Here is a 12,426-nt window from a genome sequence, read left to right on the forward strand (position 1 = left end):
GGCCTCCTCCCTCGCTTCTTTTTTCTCAAATTCTTCCGATTAATTGCAATTAATTAACATGCAAATTTCGTTTTAATTATTTATGTGCGGAGAGCCAAGATCAAAACATGCATTAATTCAAAAACGTCCAGAAATTAAATATAAAAAAAACAAGTTTTTGTAACGGAAAGTAAGGAGCGACATTAAAACTTAAAACGAACAGAAATTACTCCGTATATGAAAGGGGCTTTTCCTCCTCAACGCCCCGCTCTTTACGCAAAAGTTTCTTACTGTTTTAAAAAGTAGAGTTAAGAGAAAGGGTCAAACTTTAGCGTAAAGAGCGGGGCGTTGAGGAGGAAAAGCCCCTTTCATATACGGAGGAATTTCTGTTCATTTTAAGTTTTAATATCGCTCCTTACTTTCCGTTACAAAAACTTGTTTTTTTTTATTTAATAAATAATAAAGCACGATTAATCATCTGATTCGATGCAACATTTTCAAAAGCATCCCGATACAGAATAGATATAGCCACGATAACTAAGGTATGAGCAGCGAGGGCTTGATAATACAGTTTTCCATTCATCAATTTCTTTGTAGGTCCTTCGTGTAGAATTCCATCTTCATAAATCACCTCTTCTAAACCAGAGCACTTCATTATATGACTAGTTGAATGTGATATTTTATATTGTTTTGCAACCGTTTTCTTGTTCTCTTTCTTTACAATAGCTTTGATTACAGCAGCTCGGACCAGCTGAGGGTCCATATCCCCCCCTCTTCCTTTCTTCTGCTGAAATGCCTTTTCGCTCCTTTATGGCCTAAAATAAGATAGAATCTTTAAAGCCAGAGAAGTTTTTTAGTTTTATTTTTTAATTTCATTTTGAACAGTCTAGTGCTCTTTAGGAACCTCCCCCACGCCACTCAGCGTTTCCCCAGGTGGCGATATGGGAACACTCTATAGATATGTAGGGTACCTCCATAGGAGGCATGGACCAAGGGGGGACCTTGTCCGTGGGGGTCCATAATAGAAACTGGGGCACCCCCGCCCGAGGCAATAAATACAATTGGAGGAGGAAGATGGCCCCTCAAATTTACGCTCAACAGGGCCCACTGGCGAGTCCACACGTCCCATGAGCTACAAACCTTCTCCCAGTAATGGGTTAGATTGCATGGTGACGCAGAACACCATCGTGGAAGGATCCTCTGTAGGAGGAAAACAGCGACAAAGCGTAATATCCAGATCTATGGACAACGGCCTCTGCAAAAGGCTGCCTCGACGCTTTCGGGGTACTTTAAAGACTGGGGACCTTGCGGTCAACTATATTTCCACTTGAGGAGTGGTGTCCCTTGAGGAAATTATAGCCTAGTAAACGACACAGTATTCGCACGGGACTCTGATTAATGGCTAATCCTTCTGGACCTTGTCTGTTTTGACGGGCGTTGCACAATCGTGAAACATCATTTCGACAGCCTAAACAAGTTAGGATTCTCAGTTTCCCTTCTTTTCTCTTTGGAAATGACGATTTTTGCCTCCCTGTTAGATTTTATGGTAATACAGACTGATTCCCTCGATAAATCTAAATTTAAATAAATACTTTTAGGCAATATGCCTCATCTATAAAGTCTAACAGAGATCACTCAATGTAAATGGAACTTGTTTCAAATTTGGTTGGAAAAAGATACAATCTTATTGATTAAAAACTTTAATAACTCAACTATTAAAAACCAATTACAAAAAAATAACAATAAAGTTTTATATCATCCCTACCGGAGCAAGCCATCCCAATCCCAAATACTTCACTAGGTTAGTGGAAGTGCCCCCCGCACCCTCCCCCTACATGGATCCGCTACTGCTAATAGCTGCTATAGTAACTCATTTTTCATTTAAATACAGTTAAGTCTCTGTATTCCTTAGTCTTTATATATTCATTAACAAAAGACTGCTATGCTAATTGAAAAGTCCTATTGATAACGCCAAATAATATCAAAATGTATCCACCAATATACAATTTTTGTTTTATTCTGAATGAAGTTCACTTACTGAAAAAAATGGCTTTTATTTTACTTTTTAAAGCTTCAGCGAGTTCTAATTACTTTAGCTACTTTAATTTGCGAGATATGGTCAAGAAGATCTGTATTGCTCCGAATTATTTGATTTTCACAAGCAAATATAATTGTAAATCCTTGTCACCGTGCTGCAGTCCAAGTTTCTTAGTGAGTGGGGGAGGACTAGTTCTTTAAGTCCACATACTAACAGTGATCAACAGGTCGATATGGTATATAACAACCATTTTCCATTAGCTTAAGTAGCATTAGTCCAGTAGTACCGCCACCCAACAGTAGCATCCGATTCTCAGATAGAGATAATATAGTTAATCGCAAATAAAATGACATGACCTATCTTCCCATTCTTTGTCAAACCGTCTCTTCAATGTTTCAGTGGATGCAGGTAACACAGTATTGCCACTTAAATGCAGTGTTATCTTACAAATCAAACTATATTTTATACATCATTTAAGAATCTTTTAGCTAAAAGAGTTTAAATTAAATGAAGTTTAATTTAAAGATCTTTTGAAGTTTTTTTTAATTTAACTTTGTAAAGTTATACTGTTTTCTGGGCTAGTAAATTCAAATTAGAAACTGCTGGCAAACCAAATTGGAGAAATAATTTAGAATGGAAGTTTTGAAATGGTATTATATATGAGATTGTTGTTGTCTACATTTTCCGTCGTACCCAGCTCTGAACTCGGATACTACTTCTAAGCGCCGTTTAAGCCCCAAAACGGTATTATATCGCGTTAACGGAACCCAATTCTTCATATACAAACAGTTGTTTTATAGGAAAATGACTTGAACTCCAAATTTATCCATCGAAGTTGAATTTGTTCTTTTACAATTGAAATCCGGATTTTTTTTTTTTTTGCAACACCAAAAAACGATATTCTTTTCGGTTAAATGTACCAGCGTCTTCATATACCAACAAGCCCTTCTATAAAAACTTTGTTCTTAATTTATTGAAGTTGAAGTTTATTCATTGAAGTTGAATATATCCTTTTACAATTGTAATTTGACTTGTTGTTTTTTTAGTGGGACACCACAAAGGGATATTCTATGTCGTTAACTGGACCAGCATATTCATATAGAAACAAGCTCTTCTATAGAAACCAGGTCGATCAAGAATCATACGAGTTGTCAGTGGAAGCTAAGGATGAAAAAATGGATTATTCATACGAAGGAAAGCTTGTCGTTAAAGACTATTTGATGAATTTAGATAGTGTGTTTATAAGGTCGAAGAAAGAGCTTTTTAAAACAAGGGCAAGCTGGGAAACAAATGGAGCTTCTTTGAATCGGGAGGATCAGGTGGATGTGGAGTCAAGATGGCATCTTGGCAATTTATTGACTGTGAAAGCAAAAGTTGTTTCTAAGCTTCCTGTGGGATTTGCAGTAAGTTTCACACAAGTCGCATTTTTTGTTTTTGAAAATTAGGATAAGACGAAAATATATTTCTCAAAACAAATAAGCTTCTAGTAAATTCGCTTAGGGTTGGTTGCAGCTTTTTATTTTCCAGGATTTCATAGTAGTATCTGCTATAAAATAGTAATGCTTGATAGGCTTGGTGGCAATAATTTATTTTAGTTTACATGTTTCTGATAATTGTTCCAGCTTTCATTGTTTTTTCAAAACAATTATGCCACTAGTAAATTCTTTTAGGGTTAGCTGCAGCTTTCTATTTTTCAGTATTTCATAGTAGTATCTGCTATAAAAAAAGTAATGCTTGATAGAATCGGTGGCAATAATTTGTTTTAGTTTACGTTTACACATTTCTAATAATTGTTCCAGCTTTCATATTGCTTTGTCACAGTCTTTCAATACCAAATTCATTTTATGGTACCTGTGGGATGTACTGTAATTTCAGACAAGTTTTAATTTTTGTTTATTGAAAATAAGGATAACAGACGAAAGCAAATTTTCGGAAAGCAAAATTCCGCATCTTGTAATTTTTAAATATTTTTTTTTTATACCAAATTGTAGCTTTCTATTTTCTAGATTTTAAATTACTTTTTGTTGCAATCCATAATAGAATATTTGACAATATTAGAATTTAGCATGGAAATGCTGATTTTAAGATTTTATATCGATTTGTCACAGTTTTCGGTAATTATCGGCTTTTATTGACAAGTTTTGGGGTTGAGATAGCATATTTTCAAGGTTGGGTGGCACTAATTGATTTTAGTTGAGACATTACTGATGATTGTTCCAGCTTTCATATTGCTTGGTCACAGTTTACCAATACGAAAGTCGTTTCTGTACTACCTGTGGTATTTCCAGTAGCTTTCAGACAAGTTTTATTTTTATTTTTTTATATTTTATTTTTTTTTATTGAAATTGAGGATAATAGACGAAAGCAAATTTTCTGACAACAAAAGTCAGTCCAGTAATTTTTTTCCTACTATTTTGTAGCTTTCTAATTTCTCGATTTTCAATTACTGTTAAAAAAAATCCTCAATTGGTTAAGTGGCAATATTTGAATTTAGTTTGGAAAGGCTGAATTTAAAATTTCATTTCGATTTTTCTCAGTTTTCGGCCTGGCTTTTATTAGCAGGTACTGCAGTTAAGATTGCATAGTTGTTATTTATTAACCGTGAAAGCAAAAGTAATTTTTTTAAGCTACCCATAGGATTTGCAGTAAATTTCAGACAAGCTTAATTTTTGTCTGTTGAAAGCGGGGATAATAGACGGAAGGACATTTTCTCAAAATATAATTCAGGTTCCAGTACAATTATTTGTAGTAAGTAGCATCTCCCTACTTTCCCGTTTTTTAAAAAGCATCTGTTATAAGACATAATCTTAAACGGCCTGTTAGTAATATTCGAATTCATTTTGGAAATTACCGATGAATGGTTTAGTATTGTCTTGTTGCAATATTCGTCAAAGTTTTTTCTTTTTTTAGACCGTTCCGTAGCACACTGATTCATCTATTTTGGGGTAATTTAAAAGTACTTGGCAACATTGTTTACACAGAACTGAGAAGTTTAACCTCTGGTGCATGCTCTTTGAAAATCTTGTATACGTGTTGAATTTTAGTGGGCTGTAAGTCAGAGTGTCTTTAGTTAAAGTCAAAACCACGATTTTACTGGTTTATATTTGTGTCTTTCCTTATTTTAATTCGCTTCTTATAGGTAAATGGCACTGGAAGAATTGGAGAAGAAGGGGATTTCAAGTGTGAGGGAAGTTTTAAAACGACGACTGGAAATCAGCCAAAGAAAATGGAGTCCATGCTCAAATTATCAGGGACCAAGTTTGATACTATCTCAGGTCTTTTATCTTACATTAATGGGAAAGTAGAGAAATCGGCAAACCTCGAGGTAGGTCTTAGAGCTTACACTATTGTGTCGTCCAAATCATAATTGGGTATTTACTACCAAGGTGTTATAGGGTTTTCCCTTCTAAAGCATTGACAACTCGTTATAAGCCTAAGAGAGAATATCCTGCTTAAATTGGAAATTATTTTGATGCTGTAAACTTTGTATACAAGGGTAAGATGGCCCTAAATTTGTCAGTCTTTTATTTTTTTTCTTACATTGTTTTTGCTGTCAATTAGTCTGATAATTGGCTATTGTGTATCAATTCAAACTACTAAGACTGTCAGCCTCCATTGCAACATTGATAAAGAAATATGCTACCAGTTAGGAATTTATATAATTAACCATAGAATTTTTTCCTGTTTGGTATATGACAAAAGTTTATATTAAGCATCAAGAAATAAGTACAAAAAAACTATTTTTTCTTAAGTTTTACTTACGTAAGTCCCAGTCATCCTCACGGGATGTTTCGGTGCTGCTCCGTTCGAAATTTCATGGAACAGTGCTCGATATGCTGTTCTGTGATGTGCATTCTTGGATAGTTGGGTGACATGTTGCCGATCAAAGTTGTCAATTCACCTCTTACGAGGTCTCCCCCGTGGTTGACACCTTTCAACAGTCCCTTCCAGCAAAATCGTGGGTTGTCGAATAGGGTCCATTCTCTTGTCTTGCCCAAAACCAGCGTAGTTGCTGTCTTCTAACTTTGTTAGGGTCGTATCTGGTGATTTTAGTCTTCTAAGGACTCCTTTATTTGTGGCACAGTCACCGTCGCTATCCGGCATAGGCATCTCATCTCGAATACAAGAAGGCTGTGCTTATTTTTGGCTTTTATTGTCCATGTTTCATATCCATACAGAGCAATGGGTATGATCAGGCTATAAAAAAGTGTGTTTTCAGATGGTTTGAAGGGTGGCTGAACTTCTATAAATTTGAGAGTCTTTTGAGACTAGAGCTGGCAAGGGCTAAGTGGCGTTTAATGTTGGCAGCGTGGCAATTATCTGACATTGATAGACTGCCAAGATAAAAAAAAAAAAAAAAATCAATCTACTGTTTCCATTTGCTCACTATCAATTATTATAGACGAGAAATTTGTGGTGTCAGGCATGATGTGACCATGACTTTAGTGTTATTTGCATTAATCTGCATCCTAAACGACTTCGTTGCTTTAGAGATGCTGTCTGCCTGTCTTTGGATTTTTTTTTTTGGGGGGGGGGGTCGTAGCTAGCTAGTTGATATTATAGCGGGTTTCAGGGAGAGGATAGCGTGCAGGAATATATTGAACTGGTGCAGGGATTCATCAGAGAGCCCATTGGTAGTCAAAATTGGGCTTTTGAACTGGTTGTGCATACCCTCAGCGATTTTGACGATTGCTTCTTAAATTTTATGCATAATTTAATTTTGTTTCTCTATATTGTATTTTTGTATCTATTGTATTTATATAGTTTGTATCTGTCACGACAAGCACTGTGTGCTTACTGTTCTTGGTGATAGCTAATGAATCTATAAATGAATAAAAATATCTGCGTTGATGTTAATTTTGAAACTAGATTTTAGTTGACTATTGGTTTTTTTTTTTTTTAATGGTAAGGCAAAGTACACTTGAGGGATAAGATGTATAAGATGTAAAATGGGTAATAAGTTATTACTACCGTTCTTCAGCTCAGTAACTAATTAAATTTTCTAACTAAAATTGGATAAATAGGCATGAAAACTTTATCAAATTAATTTTTATATTTATTCCCAACTTAAGTATTTTTTTCTCTTAATGCACTTTCTTTTATTCATGTTGTCTCTTCTACATGAGTGGATATACAGTTCAAAGTTGATTCATGTTTCATGAACGACTTGGCACCCTCTCTCCTTCTTCATAAAGGACTTGACATAACGGCTTCTGGTACGGATCTAAGGGGGGGACTATACCCTTCGATGTTGTTTAAAGTTTGATATGCATAACCCTTCAATAGAATTTCATGAGAAATACTATTTCCTCACTTTTTTTATGAGTGAATCTAAGTTTTATAGCATATCTAACAACTTTTCCTAAGATTAACTTGTCGGTCATTTTATTGTTTTGTTTCTTTCCTTCAATTTTAAGGAGTCTTGTAGTCTTCTGTATATGGACAAATTTAAACTGCAAAACTAATCAATTGCAAAGTCTTGTAAACGACTTGACACTCCCTCCTATGTCAATAAATTTCTCTTTATTTAAGTCTTAATGCTGTTCTTTACCTTCATTAGGAAAAGTTTTTTTTTGCATTTAACTGAATTTTTGAAATGGAAATTATTCTGAATATGAACATGCATTGAATGACGCCAATTCTTCAGTAGCCTATACATATTTTTCATTCACCGGTGAATGTCCCTAATACCTGTCTTTTTTTCTGTTTGGATTTAGTCAGCATTGCCAATCAACGCTTTCAATTTTATGGAAGGTTTGATGGTGACAGGTTAGATTAGGTTTTTAAACTTTTTCTGAGATGTATAACCTAATTTAACCTAACCTAACTTTAAATTTTACCATCAAAGCTTGCATAAGACTCAAAAAGCTGTTTTGCAAAGCTAATTGAATCCAACCAGAGAAAAGGGAATTTCGGACATTCACCGGTGGATGTCGACATTGACCAGATTTTGGATATTCACAGTAACATATATACATATATTAGCTGGATCTAGTAAAGAACGAACCCAAGGGAATTGGGCGGCAGAGTCACTGAAACATGACATCATATCCCAGGGAAGCAACTTTTCAAACGATACGTGTGTTACTTATATTATCTTTTCAAAAGATACTTGCGTAGATAAAGATTAAGTTTTTGTCAAAAATTGCATCTTATCTTAATATGATGTTTTTAATGCTCACAAAAGGCACCAAATTACAAATTCCTTTTTAGTGAGCTCTTAAATAGCTCTCTATGATGTTCCAGTGCCCCCCTAGCTGAGAAGAAAAAAAAGAGCCATAAAAAAAGGACACATCGGTGCTACCTATGCACAAAAGTGATTTTCCTTGTTGTTTAAGGTTGGAGGAAGGGTGGGGGTCTTCAAGTTTCTTGTAAGGGGCTAACGACATCAAAAATTCCAATGGTTCAATTTTTGTTTCGATCCAACGCCATTTTTGAGGAGTTTCTGACTTTTTCTAAGTTCATATAGTTTTCTAAAAAAAAAAAAAAAACATTTTGCTGTAATCGAAATAAAAGCTACCCATTCCGAAATTAAGTACAAATGACAATTTTTCTCATGAGACAGTATATAAAAAATTGATGCGGTTACAGTTTTTAAAATTTTGGTTTTGTGGGCCGAACTCCATTCCCTACTAATTATTAATTTTCATCAACGTAGCCACAAATTTGAATGTCTTCAAATTAAAATAAAAAAGCGCTCAATTTAAAATTGAGCGCGATCTTTTTTTTTTATTTGTTTAATATATCAAGAATACAACTGGATAAGGTTCAAAAAAGAAGCACATAAAAATGGGCCCTGGATAAGAAAAATGACAGTATTAATTTAGTATTCAAAATTAAACGTAAATATGTTTAAACTTTGATATGGAGAACCCTTAAATTGAATTTCATAAGAATCACTACTTCCCCATTTCTTATATGATTGAATCTAAATTTTATACATTTGCTTTTAAGACTAATCGAATTAAAAACTACCATTCCCAAATTAAGTACAAATGATAGTTTTTTTTATAAACGATTTAACACTCTCCCCCCCCCCCCCATTAATAAATTTCTCTTCATTTAAGTCCTAATGTCGTTCTTACTTTCATGAATTCTATTGAAGGGTGACATAACCCTTCAATAGGGTTATTCTCTCCCCCCCCCCCATTATCAAATTTCTCTTCATTTAAGTCCTAATGTCGTTCTTACTTTCATGAGGAAAAAGCTTTCAAACCGTAAAAAATGTTTAAATATCACGAAAAAATTAAAAAATAGTAATAATAACGTTGGGCGTAGAAAGAATATAATTAATTTTTTAAACCGTTCTAAAAGCTGAGTTAGAAGTACAGAAAAATCTTCTTAACTTAAAAATTATGTTTCCCTGCATTATTAAAGTGGATGAAACAACTGGAAAATGAATGATGTGAAGATAATTTAACGCTATTGGCAGTTAAATTTAAAAGAGTATATGCAAAATTAAAATTTTAGCACATGGTCCTGTGGTGGCGCAGTGGATTTGGCCTTAGCTTGGTAATACGGGACCCAGAGATCGAATCACGCTGCAGAAATGCACTGCAGGGCCGACGCAGGGATAGTAGTCAAGAAGCGTCGTTAATTCTTAAATAAATAAAATAAATTTTAGCACAAAATTATACTAGAGCTAAAACACGAATATTGTTTTTACTTGAAAACCGAAAAAAAAACATTAAAAGAAAAGGAAAAACAACTTACAGGCAATTAAAAACTTAAAGGCATCACTATGATGTCACTGTGCCACACTGATCCGAAATAAAATGCATAAAAATATTAAACAGTATTTTTTTTTAATGCAAAATTTTAATAAAAATTTTCTGTATAAAGCTTTTGGTATTGCCTTAACCTCATCGCCTACCTTAATTATATAAAGTTTTTTTTTTTTATCCAAAGTTTCTAGTGTGGTAATTCTGAGCAGTCAAGTTTACATTAACTTTAATCTTAAATGTCTATAGAATAGAGGCAGCTTCAGAGTGAGGGGTGATGCAGAGGGGGCATTTAAGCAGAGGGGTACAATATTTCAAATAATCTTGGAAATTATATTTATATTAAAATAAACTAGAGGGCATAGTTGGCAGTCTAGTGCCGCATCCTTTACCTTACCCTACTTTAATTATCTGGATATCTGTGTTTCAGTTGCAAGTTGGGCCCAGCAATGGAGTTGACCTAAAATTTATATCTGATGTTAAAAACATGTCAGCATTAGCTAATGGAATGATTCAGCTATTTGGATCGACTTATAGCACTGAAGTTATGTACAATTATGCGTCTGATCAGGAATTACTAGTGGATTTACATTTGGATGGGTAAGTTTCTTAAAAAATTAGGATTTGTGTATTTTAATGCTTCTAGAAAAACACCTAGGACCGACAAAAAATGTTCAATGAGATAGAGAATGAACCAAAATTACCTTATTGAACTTTATTTTTTAGCTTGAATTATTTTAGCTGTTTGGAACTCAACTGCCTACTCACGAATCAAGATTACCAGCAACGTTGAGCTAAGTCATATTTGGGTCAAACAGGACGTAAAATTCCCGGAAGTGTACTTATTGCACTAAATAACCCAAACGCCCCAATAAAAAAAAATAGTAGCGTAGAGTTACGTTTGTTATTTATAATTCTTAAAATTGTTTAAACTAAATTTTTAAAAACTAAATGCTTGCATTTTTTCTGAGCTCACTGTAAGGTTTTATATTCTTTGAAACTCCATCAAAATCCCTGAATATCTTTATAAGCTAACGCCAACGGAATATGAATAATACATTTAAATAATATACATGGGTATAAACATATAAACTAACAAGTCAATCAAATCATAAATATCCAAATCTAATCAAGATCAAGTCCAAATCCAAATCTAGTCAAAAATAACCAAATCTTATCTGATGAAGAATTTCTGGTAAATTCACATTTGGATGTGTTTCTTTTAAACTGTGCTAGAAAAACACCTAGGGTCTCAATTGACTATCCACAAAACATGTTTTTTTTTTCATGGAGGAGCTATAAAAAGAAAGAAAATCGCTTTTATTTGTCAACTGATTAACGGTGCTGCTCGACTAAGAAGTTTTTACGGCATACAGACTACAGACTACGTCTGTACGTCCAGCAATACAATATGTGCAGTCATACAGACTGCATCTGTATAGCTGCAGGCAGGATCAAAACCTTGGTGACGAATCTCCTGTTAATGGTCATTCCTTTGGCCTACCACAGAACAGGAAACAAATGGCTATATTGAACTTTTTAAATTCGCGGTACTTTTGCAGTCGCTGTATGGATGGAGGTATTTTATGAGGGGGTATTTTATGATGAGTGATTTTTTTTTGTCTAGGGTAAGGGATGTGTACTTGATTTTTGAAAATTTTAACCTTAAAAGTAGATTGATTCTAAATGTGGATTAACTTTTCAATAATTTGGAAGATCCCACTGGCTAAGACCAAGAAAAGGAAAAAAATGTATAAAGAGAAAAAACAAGTATAATTTGAACAAGTAAAAAAAAGGAAAAATGGTATGCAGATATTTTATTGAAGACCTCGGCTCACCCATCCTAAGTGCAAAAATAAGCAAATAACGAGTAAAAAGTACAGATAAAAGCTATCAGGACAAAATAAAACAAAAAAAAACAAACTTAAAACAAATACTAAAATAAAAAAAGATTATCTCTAAGTAACGTTGAAAGGGCAAATACGAACATCAGCTATAGTAGTTGGTGGGTCCTTTTAATATAACAAAAGAAATACCCAAGAAGATGGAATTTTATGCACACCCCTTTCCTAGAATTGACTTGTTGTATCCTTCCCCCCTCGCCCGTTGAGAAAGCTCTGTTATCATTTAAACCCTAAAATGTGACATTTAGGCTATGTTTTTTATTCTTTTTTTTTAATTCTTACTAGTTTGTACACTTAATTTTGGAAAACAGGGTAAAACAGTGAAATTTTTCTTATCGCCCCTCAGTGAGTTGTTTTTGGTTGGGGGTTCGGGTTATGATGCGTTTTTTGTTTTTTTTTTTTGCCTCCTACGACCAAGTCCGCTTAATCACTTTTTATTCACTTTTTTGCACTGAGGGCGGTTGAGTGAGGTCTTGACTTAAATTTCTTCATTCTATTCTTCCTTTTTTTACTGTCAGGTATTATCTTTGTATTTTCTTCTTTGAACTTTTTTTTTCGTTTTGTCTTTTAAAACTTGCGGAGAGAAATCTTGAATGCTCTTTTCTAGTGGTGAATCTGTTATCGTAATATGTGTTAGGGCACTGGTAAAGGGCTGTCGAAAGTGCTACAATCAATGAAAATGACTTTAGGCCACCGATATAGGCAAACACGTACAGTTTAAGAAAATTTGGAAGGTCTCTTAATTGGGATAACACCCGTTAACTGATATTATATTTCGAAAGAA

General features: G+C 34.1%; 1 protein-coding gene across 1 annotated transcript in view; it reads left to right on the forward strand.

Annotated features, from left to right (window-relative positions):
* Positions 1–12,426, forward strand: part of LOC136031509 (uncharacterized) — a 305,780-nt gene that overhangs the window by 123,891 nt on the left and 169,463 nt on the right. The window contains exons 24-26 of the mRNA XM_065711175.1: positions 3,064–3,420; positions 5,157–5,342; positions 10,169–10,338. Of these exons, the coding sequence (XP_065567247.1) occupies positions 3,064–3,420; positions 5,157–5,342; positions 10,169–10,338 (713 nt within the window). The remainder of the gene's footprint in view (positions 1–3,063; positions 3,421–5,156; positions 5,343–10,168; positions 10,339–12,426) is intronic.

The sequence above is a fragment of the Artemia franciscana genome, chromosome 9 (genome assembly GCF_032884065.1).
Source record: "Artemia franciscana chromosome 9, ASM3288406v1, whole genome shotgun sequence".
Classification (NCBI taxonomy): Eukaryota; Metazoa; Arthropoda; class Branchiopoda; order Anostraca; family Artemiidae; genus Artemia; species Artemia franciscana.